Raw genomic sequence first — 20872 nt, 5'->3', positions numbered from 1 at the left:
GCATGTTCTGGAGCAGCAACGTTTTGGCAGAAAAAATGCTGACAGCTCCTAAACTCTGCTAAACACCAGTGTCCAGCATTTAGCAGGGTTTTTTTGGCCTCCTTAACAACCAGTGATTAGCTGGTTGCTAAGTAGCGGGCCGAGAAGCCGGTCGCCGTGCACTTAACAAAGGATGAGTCATCAGCTGTCAGTGGGATTCCCTGCGGACAGCTGAATGTAAAAAAAAAAACATTACTGGCATTACAAGAATGTGAGAAAAACCTTGCTAGTCCTCCCAATCCACACCAGGCCCTTAGGTCTAGTATGAATTTTTAGAGGCACCCCTACGCCAAAATTAAAAAAAGAAAAAAATGGCCACAACCCATACCAGACCCTCATCTGAGCATGCAGGAAAGGGGGGGTTAAGTTTTCAGCTGTCAGCGGGATTTCCCACTTTGTCCTCAGACACTTATCCGAACATTCATCCTGGCAGGCCATGAAAGGGGGGGGGGGGGGAGAGACGAGCAAGCATGCCCTCAGTTGGTGGCGTCACAAGGGGTGGTGCCATCTGGCGACATCACCGGATGGCCACGCCCCTTAGTTATTTAAGAGCTGGCAGACGGTGGAGTCGGCAGAGGGCAGGAGTGTGGTTGACGATGGATCTACAGCAGGGAACATTTTTTATTTTTTTAATAAAAAGGATTGTCAAAAACTTGTGTTATTTTTTTTTTTTTTTTATTTGTGGCAAAATGAGTAGGGGTACCCCCTACTCTTTTACATGGAGGAGGGGGGGTCCAGGAATTGGGATTCCAAATTCCGATAAGCCACCTGCCAACAGACCCCCACAACCACCAGCCAGGGTTGGTGGAAGGGGCCCTTGTCCCCATCAATATGGGGACAAGGTGCTTTTGGGGGGAGGGTGCTCGCCCCCCCCCTTTCCTGGCCTGCCAAGCTGCTTGCTTGGATAAGGGTCTGGGGGACAACATGGGGAAACCCGCTGACAACTGAAAATGTAACCATGGTTAAGGACGCGTTTGCCGGCTAAAACATTAGCTTTTCTTGTCCAACCTTTTTACAGCAGATTTTAGCTTTCTAGTGTGCATCAAAGTTTAAATGCCAATAAATTCAAAAGTTACTTTGTTACATGACATCACTGGGGGGGGGGGGGGGGGGTGATGTGTATCCTTTGTGTAAAAACAGCTGTGTATACCTCCAGAAACTCTTAACCTTAAATGTGGTCACTTTAAGAAGAAAGTCCAGCTCAAAATAAATATTCCATATATTGCTTCAGGATTACGGCTTCTGTCCTTTTACCATCTTTCCATTAGTTCACTTTTTGACATTTTTGATGCAATTTTAAATGGAAATACATCCCTAGCATAAGACCATTGTTGAAGTATTGGCTATAATCCATTCAACAGTGCAAGGTTTTGTGTTTCTCTCATTGTTGCACACGTCGATGTTCCAATTTCTCTTTGTCGTAGTATAATGGCCCCTCTCTGTAAAGAGGCTCTTCTTCTTCATACCAGCGACTAACATTAAAGTCAGGGAAGAAAAAGGAGATTTCACGACGGGCTGAGTCTACGGAATCTAGAAGGGAAGACCATTTAAACAGTGAAACAAATAAAAAAAAAAAAAAAATTTACATTTAAAAAGTGTATTGATGGTCAAAAATATTGATTTCTACATTGTATTTCATTTACATCTAGCCTATTCTATTTTGAAAAACCGGATTTTTGTCTTACCGTAAAATCCTTTTCTCTGAGGTTCACTGACAGACACAGCTCCATATCTTCTTAGACCCTTGGGCTTACACTGCTCTCTCGACAGGAGTAGGGCTAGGCGGAAATAATTTTGGGTATGCCCCTGGGGGCAGTCCCAGGGGTATACTCCCACTTCCTGCTCTAGGATTTCAGTTTTAACGAGCAGCGTCAGAAGAATACATAATCCAACTCAGAGGGGCGGGTGCTGTGTCTGTCAGTGAACCGCCAGTGAAAAGTATTTTGCGGTAAGACAAAAATCCAGTTCTCTCTTTCGTTCACTGACGGACACAGCTCCATATCTTTTTAGACCCTTGGGAGGTCCCAAAGCAGTATCAATATGAGGGGTGGGAAAAACACAGCAATACATATAATTCCCAACAAAGGGCTAAACATAGCCAACCAGGAGCTCATCCAGGAACAACTGGAGCTCATCACCAGGAAAAAATACACCCTCAAGAGGCAGGAGCCTCTGCATCCGCAGCCTGCAAATCTTTGCGGCTGAACGCAGCATCCGAAGATGCAAGCACATCCACCTTATCAAACTTTGTGAATGTGTGCACAGACGGCCACGTAGCCTTCTTGCACACCTGAACCACTGACGCCTGAAGACAGAAGGCCCAGAAGGCACTAAGTGCCCTTGTAGAATGCACCTTGACAGAGAAAGGAGGAACCTGACTCTTAATGGAATAGGCCTGAACCACTATCTGCCTGATCCATCTGGAAATGGTCGCAGCAGACATGGCCTGCCCCTTACGAGAACCATTCATAAGGACAAAAACAAAGAATCTGATTTTTCTAATCGACTCAGTCACCGCAAGGTACACCCTGATCGCCCGAACCATATTCTGGGAGTGTAGGGCAATTTCTTAAGGATGTTTTGGATTAGGGCACAAAGATGGTAACACAATATCCTCATTTAAGTGAAACCCCGAGACGACCTTCAGAAGGAATTCCCGACAGGGCCGTAACACCACTTTGTCCCTGTGAACCACCAGATAAGGTGACTGACAGGACAATGAAGCCAACTCCGAAACCCTACCCGCAGAAGTACTAGCCACCAAGAAGGCCACCTTCTGTGACAGAGTGAGCAGAGGAAGTTCATGAATATTTTCAAATAGGAGGTTTTTGAAGAACCGACAGTACCAAATTGAGGTTCCATGGAGGTACCAGGGATCTCACCGGAGGAGCCAGATGGCAAAACCCCTGCACAAAAGTGTGAACCAAGGAATCAGCAGCCAACAGCTGTTCTAAAGATATTGCCAGGGCAGAAATCTGGCCCTTGATGGTGCCCAGAGCCAAGCGCTGATCTACACCTTGTTGTAGAAAGTCCAGCAGGCGGGACACAGAAAAGGAACAGGACGAAACCTCCCCCGAGACTCACACCAAGTAATGTATGCCCTCCAGACTCGATGATAAATCTTCCCTTGATGTAGATTTTCTAGCTTTAACAGCGTAGGAATCACTGAATCCGACAGCCCTCTGTCCTTCAGCACCTGCATTTCAATAGCCAAGCCATTAAAGCCAGCAACCGTAAAGCAGGATGGAAGATCGGTCCTCGAGACAAAAGATCTTCTCTGAGTGGAAACCTCCAAGGAGAGTTGGCTACCAGCCTTACTCGGCCTGCGTACCAAAATCGGCGAGGCCAGTCTGGTGCCACAAGAATGACTGGAATCCATTCCACCTTGATTCTGCGAAGCAGTCTCGGCAGAAATTGTAGTGGAGAAAAAGCATAAATTAGGTGATACTGACCCCAAGGGACCATCAGAGCGTCGGCCAAAGGATCCTGACACTTTGCCACAAACCTCTGAACCTTCCAGTTGAAAAGAGAGGCCAACAGGTCCACATTGAGGGTCCCCCCACCGAAGACACAGTTGTTGAAACACTTCCGGGAGAAGAGACCATTCCCCCGGCTGCAACGCCTGACTACTGAGGTAGTCCACTTGCCAATTTTCCACCCCTGGAATGTGCACCGCAGAGAGGGCTGGAACAGATCAGTCTGCCCACCTTAGAATGCCGGCTACTTCCCAGGCCGCTAGGGCACTTCATGTACCACCTTGATGATTGCATATGCCACAGCCATGGCATTGTCCGATTGAACCATTACCGGGCACCCCTGCAGAAGATCCGTCCTCTCAGACAGGCAAAGCCTGATCGCCCGAATCTCCAGGATGTTGATCGGCAGACTGGACTCCTCCCGAGTCCAAACACCTTGAGCAGAGACTGTGCCTAGAACACCGCCTCACCCAGACAGACTGTGGTAATCACTGTCCAAAAAAGGGGGAAAAAGAACTTCCCTTGCCGAAGCGCCGGGGAACGGAGCCACCAAATCCGAGATCCCCTCGCATTTGGGCTCAACTGAATCAGGTTGTCCAATGATTGAGAATTCTTGTCCCACTTGGCAAGAATCACTTTCTGTCTGGTATGAAACTGAGCAAAGGGACACGCCTCTAAGGTGATGACCATCAAACCCAGCACTTGCATGCAAGTCCTGAGAGATAACCGACGGTTGGGCAACAGGAGCTGAATCACCTCCTTCAACTTAAGCAGTTTTGCCTCTGGAAGAAACACCCGTACGGAGGCTGAATCTAGAGTCAGGCCCAGGTAGTCCAGTTTGGTGGATGGAATCAGAGCTGAATGCCAGAAAATTCAGCGTCCAGCCAAACTCCTGCAGAGTTCGCTCAGTGATATCCAGATCAACCTCTAGAGCCGACAAAGACTCTGCTCGCAGAAGAAGGTCGTCGAGGTACCCCAGTAGCGCAATCCCCTTCTGCCTGAGCAAGGCCAACACCAGGTCCAACACTTTTGTGAACACCTGCGGAGCTGAGGCGAAACCAAAAGATAACGCCATAAATTGATATTGCTCCTCTCCCACGGCAAAGTGAAGGAAACGCTAATGCCCGCCATATATTAGGATATAAAAAGGTAAGCGTCCTTGATATCGATAGAGGCCAGAAAATCCCCTTGATGACGGAATGCCACTACCGTGCGAATGGACTAGCACAAAGCAGTTCAGAGCCTTGAGGTCCAAGATCGGACGGACCTTGCCTTCCTTTCTGGGAACAGTAAACAGATTTGAATAAAATCTCTGAATACGGCACAATCACGCCCTTTGATAACAGATGCTGCACCGCCCTGTAAAGACCTCCCAGCTGATCCGGGGACAGGCACAAGTTGGAAGGGAGGAACCTTGCCGAAGGCAGAGGAATCTCCCGAATGTTCTCAAAGGGAGGTTTTTGAAGAACAGATAATACCAGATTCAGATCCCACAGGGGTAGCGGGGACCGTCTCTGAGGAGCCATATGGCGCACTCCCTGAATGAAAGTACGAATCAAGGCATGCGTAGCGTAACTGGCGTTGAAAATATATAGCCAAAGCCGACACTTGGCCTTTGATAGTGCCCAAAGCCAACCACTGTTCAACCCCTTCTAGCAGAAAGTCCAAAACCGTAGCTACTGAAAACAAGCGAGGGTGCACCTTCAGCGATTCACACCATGAAATGTACAATTTCCATGTATGATGATATATCTTCCTTGTAGTCGACTTCCTAGCCTTCAATAGCGTAGGAATCACAGAGTCAGAAAGATCTTCATCCCTCAACAACTAGCTTTCAACAGCCATGTGTTAAAGACAGTGACTGTAAAGCAGGATTGAAGATCGGACCTTGAGACAACAGATCTTACCTGAGAGGAAGTCTCCAAGGAGCATCGGCGACCAACCTTACTAGGTCTGTGTACCAAGACTGACGAGACCAGTCTGGAGCCACCAGAATGACCGGAATCTCTTTCACCTCTATTCTGCATAGAAACCTCGGCAGGAGAAGAAAGGCATAAATCAGCTGATACTGACCCCAAGGAGCCACCAGCGCGTCTGTGGCATCGGCCAGAGGATCTTGAGACCTGGCTATGAACCTCTGCGCCTTCTTGTTGAGAAGAGACGCAAACAGATCGACCTCGGACGTCCCCCACTGAACACACACCCTTGATCCAACACCTGACGATTTAGGTAATCCGCTTGCCAGTTTTCCACACCTGGGATATGCACAGCAGAGAAGGCTGGAACAAACTTTTCTGCCCAGGCCAAAATCTTGGCCACCTCCCTGGCCGCCAAGACACTCTTGGTGCTCCCCCTGGTGATTGATGTAAGCACATCCGCGGCATTGTCCGATTGAATCTGAACCGGACAATCTTGCAGACGAGTCGTCGAGTGGCTCAGACAAAGCTTTATTGCCCTAAGCCTAAAACATTTATCGGCAGTTTGGACTTTTCTACTGTCCAGGCTTGCACAGACCTTCCCCAGCACCCCGCCCCAGCCACACAGGCTGTCGTCCGTGGTTACCACCGTCCAAAACAACGGGAGGAGGGACTTGCCCTAGCATAGTGCTGGAGAATGAAGCCACCATAATAGAGCAGATCTTGTGTTGCGGCTTAACCAAATCAAAGTGTCCGAGGACTTTGGATCCTTCTTCCATTTGACAAGAATCTCCCTTTGCAAAAGGTCTGGTATGGAACTGAGCAAACTGAACCGCCACAAAGGTTGATACCATCAGACCCAAGGCCTGCATGCAAGTTCGCAGAGAGGACAGATTGTTTGCCAACAACAACCGGATCACCCCCTGCAGCTTGTCCGGGGGAGAAAGACCCTCCAGAGTCCAGAGTCAGGCCCAGATAATCCAGTCTCAAGGAAAGTATCCAGGTGGATTTCTTGAAATTGATGTTCCACTCAAACTCCCACAGGAAGCTGACAGGGATCGTCAGGTCACTCATCAGGGCTGAATGAGAGTCTGCTCTCAATAGGAGATCGTTCAGATACCCCAGTAATGCAATCCCCCATTTGCACAACAAAGCCAACACCAGGGCCAATACTTTGGTAAAAACCATGGGAGCGGAGGCGAGACCAAAGGGTAACGCCACAAATTGATAATGCTCTTCTGCTACAGCAAAGCGAAGAAACCGTTGGTGACCAGCGTAGATAGGGATGTGTAGATATGCATCCTTGATATCTATAGAGGCCAAAAAGTCTCCCTGGTGTAGTGACGCCACTACCGTTCGAATGGATTCCATGCGAACCCTCTGTACCCGCATGAAGCGTTTCAGAGCCTTGAGGTCCAGAATTGTACGCACTTGGCCTTCTTTTCTGGGCACAGTAAACAGGTTTGAATAAACCCTTGAAAGCATTCCTGAAAGGGAACTGGCACAATCACCACTTGCAACAGCAGATCTTGAGGACTGAGGAAGAAGAGTACTCTCCCCCCCCCCCCCCCCCCCATAAGGCCTTTGATCAACTCGTCCAGAGAGGATCCAAAAAACCTCTCCCCCATAAAGGGAAGATCTGTCAAAGCCTTTTTAGGAATTGAAAGTAAAACCAAAAAAAAAAATGATCAGACAAGTTGCAAAGCATTCAGGGAATCCAGGAAGTTGTGGAAAGGGATGGGCAGCAATCACAGCATGAAAAGAGGTAATGCTGATATGACATCACCTGCTGTGATGGGGGGTGCAGTATCAGTTCAATGCTGCATCGGTCCTGTGCCGCTTCTAAGACTGAGAACTGAGTGATCAAAGGCCGCTGATCCCTTGGTTCTCAGCCATCAGTGAGTAGCGAGCCGGTGACTGCATCGCTGGACAGTGGAGGGGGGGGGGGGGGGATGGAAGTGGCTGACCCAGTCTCCCAGTGGATTGCAGAGAGGCTGAGCCAGCTGCCGGTCCAGGCATCTGGGTGGATCCTGACTGTAATATCAGGATCTATCCAAAGCCTAGACCAGCTGAGTGACATCAGCAGACAGCAGGATTTAGCCCGCTGTTGGCTAAAAAAAGGGTCGCAGGAAGGCAGAACTGTGATCCCCAGGAGAAGTACAGCCAAATTAGCCTAACAAGATTCACTTGCATAACCGATGTGGAAGATGACATATCAATGCCCAATTTATTCTTTGTAAACAGAACTCAGTTAGAAGGGTCTCACCTGATCCATGAGTGGTGTTACGAGTGTCAGTAAGTCCCAATTCTCCCCGGATAGTTTCTGGAGCATCAAGTCTTGCTCTAAAGACCTTTGTTGGACCCATAAGCCTCCTCCACAACTGGACAGCATCGTCATGTGCTAGGATGTATGCCCGCATGGGGCCACTGCATGGTAATTAGAAGAGTCAGATGACATTTTCATGGTCTTCATCAGCAGAAAACTTTGCATGCTTGGTATTTTTGAATGAAATGAAAAATGAACACTTAGCTAATAATCTACCTATAATCACAGTAAGTAACTGAGGTACTACTACTATTTACCACTCAAACACTCATGTGGCTTTATCTTAATACATAGCATGCAGACATGGTTAGGAGCTTCAGCTCTTGATCACACAAACAATATAATGGGGGAGATGCGTGATGTACATGACCATGGGTTGATTGCTGATGCAGCAGTTCTGTTGATGAAAAAACCTGGTTAATGAGAGAGGTGAGAGAAGACTGGCCAGACTTGTTCTATCTGAGAGGTCCACATCTGCTCTAATAAGCGTTCTGTACAGCAGTGGAGTGCAGAGGGGCATGCTAAACATTAAAGTGTACTGTTGTTGACCCCTTTATGGGTACTAGAAAGGAAAAAAGATAAACTGGCCACTGTGTGTAAATATAGTAATTGAAAACACATTAAAAAAAGGTTACTATGCAAGAAAACTTTTAAAGTACAACTATCATGTAAACATCAAAAGTAAGCTTAGTACACAGCAGAAAAGCAGACACCCTACAGTGCTGTAGCATAGCTTTAGTATTTCTGTCTACCCCCAGTAAATTACTGATTCAGCTCTGCTAAGATTCTATGCAAATAATGAATTCTGAAAGTATCTGCATACAGCTAAACAATGTAAAGAATACGCATTTTACCTGGACATGAATTCCACCAACCGATGATAAAAGAATCGCCCTTAATGAAAAATATAAATATAGATTACGTACACAATATATGTATATATGCTCTTTAAAGAACAAGGACACTGGCATATCAGCACCAACAGAAATGTAGATACTGACTAAAATGTTTGGCTTTATATCAAAAGAAGATTCTAGTCTAAGGTAAAGTGGTTGTAAACCCTTACATACAGTGCCTTGCAAAAGTATTCGGCCCCCTTGAACTTTGCGACCTTTTGCCACATTTCAGGCTTCAAACAAAGATATAAAACTGTAATTTTTTGTGAAGAATCAACAACAAGTGGGACACAATCATGAAGTGGAACGAAATGTATTGGATATTTCAAACTTTTTTAACAAATAAAAAACTGAAAAATTGGACGTGCAAAATTATTCAGCCCCCTTAAGTTAATACTTTGTAGCGCCACCTTTTGCTGCGATTACAGCTGTAAGTCGCTTGGGGTATTTCTCTATCAGTTTTGCACATTGAGAGACTGAAATTTTTGCCCATTCCTCCTTGCAAAGCAGCTCGAGCTCAGTGAGGTTGGATGGAGAGCTTTTGTGAACAGCAGTTTTCAGTTCTTTCCACAGATTCTGAATTGGATTCAGGTCTGGACTTTGACTTGGCCATTCTAAAACCTGGATATGTTTATTTGTGAACCATTCCATTGTAGATTTTGCTTTATGTTTTGGATCATTGTCTTGGAAGACAAACCTCCGTCCCAGTCTCAGGTCTTTTGCAGACTCCATCAGGTTTTCTTCCAGAATGGTCCTGTATTTGGCTCCATCCATCTTCCCATCAATTTTAACCATCTTCCCTGTCCCTGCTGAAGAAAAGCAGGCCCAAACCATGATGCTGCCACCACCATGTTTGACAGTGGGGATGGTGTGTTCAGGGTGATGAGCTGTGTTGCTTTTACGCCAAACATAATGTTTTGCATTATTGCCAAAAAGTTTGATTTTTGGTTTCATCTGACCAGAGCACCTTCTTCCACATGTTTGGTGTGTCTCCCAGGTGGCTTGTGGCAAACTTTAAACAACACTTTTTATGGATATCTTTAAGAAATGGCTTTCTTCTTGCTACTCTTCCATAAAGGCCAGATTTGTGCAGTATACGACTGATTGTTGTCCTATGGACAGAGTCTCCCAACTCAGCTGTAGATCTCTGCAGTTCATCCAGAGTGATCAAGGGCCTCTTGGCTGCATCTCTGATCAGTCTTCTCCTTGTATGAGCTGAAAGTTTAGAGGGATGGCCAGGTCTTCGTAGATTTGGAGTGGTCTGATACTCCTTCCATTTCAATATTATCGCTTGCACAGTGCTCCTTGGGATGTTTAAAGCTTGGGAAATCTTTTTGTATCCAAATCCGGCTTTAAACTTCTCCACAACAGTATCTCGGACCTGCCTGGTGTGTTCCTTGTTCTTCATGATTCTCTCTGCGCTTTAAAACGGACCTCTGAGACTATCACAGTGCAGGTGCATTCATACGGAGACTTGATTACACACAGGTGGATTATATTTATCATCATTAGTCATTTAGGTCAACATTGGATCATTCAGAGATCCTCACTGAACTTCTGGAGAGAGTTTGCTGCACTGAAAGTAAAGGGGCTGAATAATTTTGCACGCCCAATTTTTCAGTTTTTTAATTTGTTAAAAAAGTTTGAAATATCAAATAAATTTTGTTCCACTTCATGATTGTGTCCCACTTGTTGTTGATTCTTCACAAAAAATTACAGTTTTATATCTTTATGTTTGAAGCCTGAAATGTGGCAAAAGGTTGCAAAGTTCAAGGGGGCCGAATACTTTCGTAAGGCACTGTATAACCAGTGAAGTGACTGGCCTCAGGTGATACACAGATGTAAAAAATCCTTCTGCGTAAGTTTCATCTGTCTATCTGCAGCCCTTTCTTCTTTACATCCATTCAAAGTGCTGAATTTTAAAGCTTGTCTGAGAGTTCCTTAAAAAGGGGGCAGAGAGCTGAAGTTACACTATGCAGAGCTCAGTAAAGAGAGCTCTGAGAGCTCATTAGAGGGAAGGGACACATCCCCTCCACACAGTTCACAGGGACAAAGCTAAGGCTGTCAAACAGGTGAAGCTCTCTCCCGTGTCACCTTTTTTCTCTTGGTGTCAAGAAAACTTGTCAGACTTGATTCATGCTGATAGCAGAGGAATGAAGAAGCAGACAAAAGTGACACTTAGTGCTCTTAATTGAGACAAGTACACACTATAGAGGAATATGCTTTGTTCATATTTCATATCTGAGGTTTTCAAACACTTTAAAGATGAACTACAGGAGTTTAGCCAAGCTGTAAAATGTTCTGGCATACTAGGAGTTAAAGTAGAACTAAGGGCAAAACTTTTTTTGTCATTTTGGATAGCGTAATGAAAGTGTTATGACCTCTGTAAGTTTTATATTTTTCATCTGTGTCCCAGTGGAGATTTCCCTTCACTTCCTGTCCCATAACCAAAACAGGATGTGAAAAGAATCACTCAGCACAGACAACAATAAAAATCTGACAGATGTTCTAATCCCTCTTCACTCTGAAATGAAGAAAACGTTTTCTTCTTTAGTTATACTCTAAATTCAATAAGGTGCATGCCACCTTATGAACTTATCTTTTTCATTTACAGCTGACAGTTTTTTGAGCTGTGGGAGTACAGGCATTGCTACACTCCTGGAGCTCTAGCAGTAGAGATGGTGCCTTCTCAAACACAGCATCTCTGCCTGCCCTCCCCTCTGCTTCCCATTTACAGAAGCCTTTGTATTTTGTGAATGAGAAGGGCAGAAGGAGGGCAGGAGCAGGCACGCTGGCTGCATACTGGAGCCGAGACCAGAAGGTCCAGCTTCCAAAGTATACCGAGAGCTATGCTCCCGGCGCTCTGTAAAAAGGTAAAGAGATTAGTTCATTAGTTAGCATTCACCTCTTTGGACATAACCCCTAGAAATCCAGATCATTTTACAAAGTGGCTGTTAAGTTTTAAGGCCTCGTTCACACCATGTGCAGAGATGACAGCTTTTTTGCACGTGTCCTGCAAGGACGTAAAAAAAAAAAAAAACAATTGTTCTCTGTGTGTCCTGTTTACATCACAACACTGGTATTGGACGCAATTTTTTTTCTGCGCAGGAATCTGTAATGTCTATGCCGGTTTCTGCACAGAAATAACATGACATGATACCAACACTGTGGTGTGAACTTGACACATAACTGACCTACATGAAAACTTATGTCAACGTGCATAAAAACCTCACTGAAACGCACATGAAATCTGTTGTAAACTCATGTATCTGCAAGTGAAATTGTGTGGTTTTTCCATCAGTTTTAGTATATGTATGGTGTGAAGGAGCCCTAAATGTTTTACTGTCCTCTCCGTGACGGTGTAGTCTCCTTTGGTGGGAATATAACTGCCTTGCATTTTAAATTATTTCAAGTTAACCTTTGAAGAAATTAAAAGTGAAAACAAGCAAGCTTTCAAACACACATTTGAAATACATACTCGTATAGGTCTAATGGTTTATCTAGCTAAAGTTTTGTAATTGTGTAGAGCCATTCTTGTAAATCACACACCTCTGCCAAACTGCACAAGATGATCACTCTAATGCTCCTTAGTTCAGATTTACCACTTCCTGGCTCACTTCCCTGATAACTAGACAGATGCATTGATGCTAATGCATTGTTCAGTGTGCAAAATGGGGGTGGGGACAGGGGCGTATCTGCTGCCGGGCAAACAAGGCGTTTGCCTCGAGCAGCATTATTTAGTAAAAGATGCACCGCCAGCTGTCCCAGATCCAGACTGGCAATGAGCTTCTAGAATCCAGGCTGAAAGACCTGCTGCCGTGTGCCCACACCTCACACCCAGCCAAGGAGCTTGTGCACCTGACTGGCACCTTCCACCCCTTGGGCTGCTGTCAGCAGGAGGAGAGGAGCACAGCATTGCTCAGTGCTGAGAAAGAATGAGAAACATTGTATCATGTCATTCTTTTAGATCAAAGGATTGAACTTTGGTCTGCAAATGAGGGCAGTTTAACCACTTAAAGACCAGGTCTTTTTCTGGCATTTGTTGCTTACAAGTTAAAATCAGTATTTTCTGCTAGAAAATTACTTAGAACCCCCAAACATTTTATAGAGAGATAGAGATATACACTAATATATATATATATATATATATATATATATATATATATATATATATATATATATATATATATATATATATATATATACATACATATACATACATACACACAGATAGATATTTTTTTAGCAGAGACCCTAGAGAATAAAATTGCGGTCATTGCAATATTTTATGTCACTGTATTTGTGCAGCGGTCTTTCAAATGCAATTTCTTGGGAAAAATTCACTTTAATTAATAAAATAAGAACTAAACAGTGAAGTTAGCCCATTTTTTTTGTATAATGTAAAAGAGGATGTTATGCCCAGAATTGTGATCTTTTTTTTTTAAGCAAAAAAAATTGTGATTCTCATTTTATCCAGAATAGTGGAGAGGTAACACAGGAAGCAGAACTGCTGATTCAGGAAATGCGGGCATCTCCTGTCTGGGTGAGAGGGGTGTGTAAATCATAAGATTTTATATACAAATCCTTCAGCAGGTAAAAAAGTAAAACATATACAGTATATCTGAACTAGGGATGCACCGAATAATCGGCGGCCGAACATTATTCGGCCGAAAATAGAAAAAATAGCACTTTCGGTGTTCGGCCGAATAAGTCAAAAGGCCGAATAATTTTGTGCCGAATAATAGGGCTGAACGATAGTCGATATGATATTGAATATCGTTCTGTGGCCGTAGGCGATATTCATATCGCCGAGGTCACGATATTTACAGGGGGAAGGGACTCGGAGGAGGATAGGAGGACTCACAGACTTCCGTGTTAGGCAGGGGAAGCCGGGACACTTCAGCGGTGAGCATACATACATTACATACATTACTCAATGGCACATTCAGGAAGCCAATCACGCCGTGCACACCTGATTGGTTCCGCTGTGCCGCTACTCATGGCGTGATTGGCTTCCTGAATGTGCCATTGAAAAAACTAGGGAGGAGAGTAAGACTCACTGAATGTGTGGGGCGGGCTGCAGTGCACGAGTGAGTAATGTATGTATGCGGCTGTGCTCCTTTCCAGGCTACTACTAGTCCACCTCCAGCCTCCTACTACCACCACTATGAGAGACTGTCTGTCACTGTATAATCTGATCGAGTCCACACTGACACTGACTGAGTGTCACTGAGTAATTGATGTTACCACATTAACCCTGACCTGCCCAGTGCCCTGTATCTGCAATTAAAATTTACAAGGCTGCCTGCATGCTTCCTGATTTCCATTCCCAGCATCCTTCCCAATCCCTACAGTGTCACTAACATTAACCCTATGGTACAAGGCTGCAGTGTGCAGTGAATCCCATTCCCTACAGTAACATTTAGGGAGAGAGAGAGACATGAGAGGACAAGAGAGAGAGAGAGAGAGACATGAGAGAACAAGAGAGAGAGAGAGAGAGTGAGAGGAACAGAGAGAGAGAGAGAGAGAGAGAGAGAGAGAGAGAGAGAGAGAGAGAGAGAGAGAGAGAGAGAGAGAGAGAGAGAGAGAGAGAGAGAGAGAGAGAGAGAGAGAGAGAGAGAGAGAGAGAGAGAGAGAGAGAGAGAGAGAGAGAGAGAGAGAGAGAGAGAGAGAGAGAGAGAGAGAGAGAGAGAGAGAGAGAGAGAGAGAGAGAGAGAGAGAGAGACACGAGAGGACAAGAGAGAGGACAAAAAATTGGCAAAATAAATGGAAAAAATGCAAAACACCGCGTTCGGTATTCGGCCTTCGGCCAAACATTTTATTATTATTCGGCTTCGGCCAAGAATTTCATTTCGGTGCATCCCTAATCTGAACTGTGTATTTAGTGGTTTACCTAATGTTCCGCTTTAACCTAATAAAATGCCATATACTGTAAAATCAACAGTACGCAGTTCCAGGTTACATTTCTTGCAGTGTGCCCTGGCAGCTCAAAATATTTGGGTGTTTTGTTAGGCCCCTTCCACATGGGCTGGGCTCCTCTAGGAGTCCGTTTGCTTATGCAGAGCAGACACAGCCCACTCTCCTCTGTGGGCGGTCAGATATAAACCGACCTCCTGTCCGTTTACACCCGACTGCCATCTGATCTGCTAGACATAAGGGTAATGGATCCCCATCTGTCTATTTTTAGCAAATTGGATCGAATTGGATGTGGACACGTCTCGGTTTACAACCACTACTCTATAGAGGAGAACGGGGGGTCTGAATGGTTTCACTGGAAAAAATGACAGGCAGACCTGATCAGTCTGTTAGTGTCAAAGGGGCTTTATGCACCCCCACCTGTGGTTGCTGCCTCTGGCCTCTTCAATATTATTTAGTGAGGACATTCATGATAGTATTGAGCCATTAATGAAGTACATAAAGGTGGAGGTGGTGGGCCAGGGCCGGCATCTATAACAGCTGACTGATGTGTGTATATTGGAATGAACTGGCCATTAATGATTGCAGGTAAGGCAGCCTGAAAAGAAAAACAATTGGCAAACTACCACCTTGAGGTGCCTACTTTTGCCCACAGATTTAGTTATAAAACAACACTATGAAGTTACCACTAGTAGAGAACTACACATACCCCTAAGGCAGGGGTGTCAAACTCAATTTAATCGTGGGCCGCATCAGCATTATTATTGCTCTCAAAATGGCCGGTTGCATCTGCAAGACTAGATGTCCAGAGCGTCCCCTACTCTTACATAAGACGTCAAGAGCCTCGCCCCCCATCAGAAATTGAGTCCCCCCACCCTCCCATCACAGTGCACCCCCTTATCTTGTGCTGCTGCTGGGAAGAAGCTGTAGGCATTGCTGAAAAGCAAAAAGTACAGGGTCTGGAGGAGGGCCAGAAGAGGGCTGGAGCTCTCCTGCAGCTGCAGGAGAGGTGCGAGGGCCACATGAAATGGCCTTGAGGGCCGGATTCGGCCCACGGGCCTTGTGTTTGACACCTGTGCCCTAAGGTGTCCTTCATATACTGGTTAACTAGTTGTGCTTTTGACACATTACACAGTTAGGTTTCTGAATTCCGCTTTGCGATATTTGACATTTTTTTGGTCGAGCCCTATAAAAATCTATGGATATTTTACCTAGTTTAGCTCTTTGGACATGTGTGTGGTACATCCAAGCAGTGAACTGGTAAAATAAGCTCAGGGCTGCAGTAGCCGTTGTGAGCTTGCTTTAATCTTTATTGATGGGCTCTGGGCTTGTGTGCAAAAGTGATCTGGGGACTGGAGCCACCCAATTACTTTTTCATGACTGGCAGAAAATAGATCGACCAATGATATTTAGCACCTAGATGTCATTTATGGATTATACTATTATTGTACATATGTGGCTTAAAGTGTTACTAAACCCACAACAATAAAATCAATGTGTGTATGCAGTAAAGCATGCTTGTTATACTCCCTGTGGAACCTAAAGAGTTAATCCTCTGCGTTGTGTAAAAAGGCTGTTTGACCCGTTTGTTCCTGTCTTCTCTGATCCTCCCTTTCTTCCACTGTCTCCAAACCATCTCTAGGTAATGCAGAGGCTGGGGACAAAGCAGCACATGCTCTGTTTTGTGTTTTTTTTTTTTGGGGAAGAGTACATGTGATTAGCACAGGGCCAATCAGCACTGTCCAGACAGAGGGTCAGGGGTTCTGCAGCCTCGAGGACAATCATGGGAGAATGAAAACTCCGAAGCTTTAACCAGACACTGATAGAAGTTACAAGACTGCTTTAACTGCTGATGAAAAAAGGTATTTAGCAGTTTATATTTACTAAAACCATTGCATTTGCTTGTTCTGTGTACTGTGGGAGACCAGATATAGTAAATGCAGGGTCCTGGGTTTAGTAACACTTTTAATAGTATAACATTTAAAGTATGATCAAGCCACAGTTGTACTGTATGCATCCATAAATGATATATAGATGCCAAATATTGGCAGAGTTTGTTTGCTGGCACATATCAATGTTTGATATAATCCAAAAGAGAGAGCGGCAGTCACAGGTCTTGAGAGGTGAATGCACAGCGAAGATTTTATTTCAACGTGGCAAGATTTTAATCTTCACTGTGCATTTACCTCTCAAGATCCGCGAGTGCCACGCTCTCTTTTGGACTATATGTACTACAGCCTTTGCTGCACACCCGGGCCCATTTATTTATATATACAGTGTATATATATATATATATATATATATATATTTTTTTTTTTTTTTTTTCACACACACAGTATCTCACAAAAGTGAGTACACCCCTCACATTTTTGCAATTATTATATTATATCTTTTCATGTGACAACACTGAAGAAATTACACTTTGCTACAATGTAAAGTAGTGAGTGTACAGCTTGTATAACAGTGTAAATTTGCTGTCCCCTCAAAATAACTCAACACAGCCATTAATGTCTAAACTGCTGACAACAAAAAGTGAGTACACCCCAAAGTGAAAATGTCCAAATTGGGCCCAATTAGCCATTTTCCCTCCCTGGTGTCATGCGACTCAGTGTTACAAGGTCTCAGGTGTGAATGGGGAGCAGGTGTGTTAAATTTGGTGTCATCACTCTCACTCTCTCATACTGGTCATTGGAAGGTCAACATGGCACCTCATGGCAAAGATCTTTCTGAGGATCTGAACAAAGAATTGTTGCTCTACCTAAAGATGGCCTAGGCTACAAGAAGATTGCCAAGACCCTAAAACTGAGCCGCAGCACAGTGGCCAAGACCATACAGTGGTTTAACAGGACAGGTTCCACTCAGAACAGGCCTCGCCATGGTTTACCAAAGAAGTTGAGTGCACGTGCTCAGCATCATATCCAGAGGTTGTCTTTGGGAAATAGACATAGGAGTGCTGCCAGCATTGCTGCAGAGGTTGAAGGGGATGGGGGTCAGCCTGTCAGTGCCCAGACCATACTCCACACACTGCATCAAATTGGTCAGTATGGCTGTCGTCCCAGAAGGACATGGATTACTGAAGCCATGTCCTCTAGTCTGATGAGACCAAGATAAACTTATTTGGTTCAGATGGTATCAAGCATGTGTGGCAGTAACCAGGTGAGGAGTACAAAAACAAGTGTGTCTTGCCTACAGTCAAGCATGGTGGTGGAAGTGACATGGTCTGGGCTGCATAAGTGCTGCTGGCACTGGGTAGCTACAGTTCATTAAGGGAACCATGAATGCCAACATGTACTGTGATCTACTGAAGCATAGCATGATTCCCTCCCTTTGGAGACTGGGCCACAGGGCAGTATTCCAACATGATAACGACCCCAAACACACCTCCAAGACGACCACTGCCTTCCTAAAGAAGCTGAGGGTAAAGGTGATGGACTGGCCAAGCATGTCTCCAGAACTAAATCCTATCGAGCATCTGTGGGGCATCCTCAAACGGAAGATGGAGGAGCGCAAGGTCTCTAACATCCACCAGCTCCGTGATGTTGTCATGGAGGAGTGGAAGAGGACTCCAGTGGCAACCTGTGAAGCTCTGGTGAACTCCATGCCAAAGAGGGTTAGAGCAGTGCTAGGAAATAATGGTGGCCACACAAAATATTGACACTTTGGGCCCAAATCAGACATTTTCACTTAGGGGTGTACTCACTTTTGTTGCCAGCGGTTTAGACCTTTTTTTAAGGGGACAGCAAATTTACACTGTTATACAAGCTGTACACTCACTACTTTACATTGTAGCAAAGTGTAATTTCTTCAGTGTTGTCACACGAAATGGTATAATAAAATATTTACAAAAATGTGAGGGGTGTACTCACTTTTGTGAGATACTGTTACTAATGTTCTGTAAGCTGTAGATCAGGAAGGAAATTATTTCATGAGTTCCCCAAGATCTCTTCCAAGAAAGAAAAAAAAAAAAAAAAGTATGTTTTAACCACTTAAGCCCCAGAAGATTTTACCCCCTTCCTGACCAGGGTTTTTTTTGTGATTTTTTACTGCGTGACTTTAACGGACAATTTCGCGGTCGTGCGACGCTGTACCTAAACGATTTTGACGTCCTTTTTTTCCCACAAAACAGAACTTTCTTTTGGTGGTATTTGATCACCTGTGCGATTTTTTGATCATGCGCTATAAACAAAAAAAGGAGCGTAAATTTTGCAAAAATAACAATATTTTTCACATTTTTTTAATATGAAATTCCCCAAAAAAAAAAAAAAAAAAAATCAAAATTTTTTTAACATTTTCGGCCAATTTGTTTTATGCTACATATGTTTGTAAAAAATCGCAAAAAGCGTATTTTGATTGGTTTGCGCAAAAGTTATCGCGTTTACTAACAAAGGGAAAGATTTTTGTCATTTTTGGTGTTTTTTTTTTTTTAACGAGTAATGGCGGCGATCTGCGATTTTTTTTTGCGGGACTGCGACATTGCGGCGGACAGATAAGACCCTTGACTGACATTTTTGACACTTTTGGGGTTACCAGTGACATTACTGCAGTAATCAATGCTATACATATGCACTGTTACTGTAAAAATGACACTGGCAGGGAAGGGGTTAACTGTATTGGAGAGGGAGGGGTTAAGTGTGTCCTAGGGGCGTGCTTCTAACTGTGATGGGACATGTGTACTATTGTAAAAACAGAGATCAACGGTTCTACATAGTAGAACCGTCTGATCTCCATTTTTACACAGGAGAGAATGACAGGCGGCTTGTTTACATCAGCCGCCTCCCTCTCTACCGACGATCGCCGAGTGACCAGCGGACATCGGGTCCGCCGGTCACACGCACTAACTGCTTAGTGAACGAGCCGTGGCGTGCGAGCGCTCGCCTGCTATTGGCTCACAAGCCGGTGACAGGCTAGTGACGTTTATATACGTCACTTTGCCTGGCCGGGGCTGACCGCCGCAGTATATTTGCGGCGGTCGGCAAGTGGTTAAACAGATAGCACCTGAGGTGTGTTTCAATAAGGGGACAAAATTAAAGCTTTCTCCACAACACATTTTTATATATAATAAAATACATGTTTTATCCTCAGAAATAATTCTCACCTGTGTGTTCATGGTAGAAATTCTGTGAATCATTAATCCGCCAATTAAGTTCCTTACTTCTTACAATGAGGAAATTGTTATTCAGGATCTTCTGATGTACAGCCTATTAAGAGTGATAGAGAAATGTGAATTTCAGTCCAAAACAAATTGAACCGAATTTTTTTCAATCTATGCCATTCGGCTCCTTACACAAGGAAAAAAAAAAAAAAAAAAAAAGATATTTACTGTGGACAACCAATAAAAAGATTAAGAAGTCAACAGGAAGGTCCAATATCTCCCCAAATTCTTCAGTGTGGTTTGGTAATTCTAACTTGTGTGATTGGTGTTCTCTATGCCACCCCAGTATCTGAAATATGAAACTGCCAGAACTGCAGTATTAGAAACATCCCAAGAGCTCATCTTCCTGCTCTTTAATTTCAGCAAACAGGAATTGCACACCAACTGGCAGCCGGATTGGTGCACAGGAGATGCAATGTCCATTTATTTTAAGAGGATCTCCTTTGTAGAGATGAGCTCAGGCGTATTCGAGTTGCTACGTGCCCGATCCCAACAGGTAGTCGACACTGCACTCCACTAATCACAGGCAGTGAGACAATTCCGGATCTGTGCAGCTGCGGATCGGGAAATGTGCCTGTGATTAGTGGAGTGCAGTGTCCACTCCCTGTTGGGACCGGGCACGTAGCAACTCGAACAAGCCTGAGCTCATCCCTGCTTCCTTGTTTGTATCTTTCTATCTAACAGTTGTATGATGAGAAAACAAACCTTCTTACTTCACATATAATTGGATGGGCCACAGCATCAGGCTTAATGACAGCTAAAGTGAGCTGGAGAGAGCGAGTCCAGCGCAAGGTGGACATGATCCCATTCATGAAGGAAAGCGCTATCTGTGAAGACAAAATAAAGACACATATTGTACTAAGTACCTGGAATTGTTAAACAACATTGTTTTTATGTGATTATTAGGTCTTAAAGGAGTTGTAAAGGCAGGATTTTTTATTCTAATGCATTCTATTCATTAAGATAAAATGATCTCTCTGTGCAGCAGGCCCCCCATACTTACCTGAGCCCCCTTTCTTTCCAGCTATGTCCACAAGTGCTCCCGCTGATGTCAATTAAACCCAGTTAGCCAATCAGGAGAGAGAGAGGCAAGGCCAAACAGCAGCTTTGTGTCTGGATGGGTGCACGGCGCCCCCATAGTAAGCTGCTTG

General features: G+C 44.5%; 1 protein-coding gene across 1 annotated transcript; it reads right to left on the bottom strand.

Annotated features, from left to right (window-relative positions):
• Nucleotides 1–1151: 1151 nt before the first annotated feature.
• NME6 (NME/NM23 nucleoside diphosphate kinase 6) lies at nt 1152–20555 on the bottom strand. The gene is made up of 5 exons (XM_082254212.1): nt 20435–20555; nt 19665–19767; nt 8612–8651; nt 7698–7858; nt 1152–1569 (listed from the first exon to the last, which is right to left on the bottom strand). Exons 1-5 carry the CDS (start codon nt 20531–20533, stop codon nt 1421–1423), a joined length of 552 nt encoding a protein of 183 aa, XP_082110338.1. The 5' UTR covers nt 20534–20555; the 3' UTR covers nt 1152–1420.
• Nucleotides 20556–20872: the final 317 nt, after the last annotated feature.

This window comes from Pelophylax lessonae (genome assembly GCF_965119305.1).
Source record: "Pelophylax lessonae genome assembly, chromosome: 4".
Classification (NCBI taxonomy): domain Eukaryota; kingdom Metazoa; phylum Chordata; class Amphibia; order Anura; family Ranidae; genus Pelophylax; species Pelophylax lessonae.
The sequence above is the reverse complement of the archived record's forward strand: the minus strand, read 5'-3'. Positions and strand labels throughout refer to the sequence as shown.

Coding starts and splice junctions, on each gene's coding strand:
- NME6 (XM_082254212.1), bottom strand. CDS start 20,533: ATGAATGGGATCATGTCCACCTTGCGCTGGACTCGCTCTCTCCAGCTC. Junction 19,768..20,434: donor CCCATCCAATTATATGTGAA/GTAAGAAGGTTT, acceptor CACTCTTAATAG/GCTGTACATCAGAAGATCCT. Junction 7,859..8,611: donor TTGGTGGAATTCATGTCCAG/GTAAAATGCGTA, acceptor ATTACCATGCAG/TGGCCCCATGCGGGCATACA.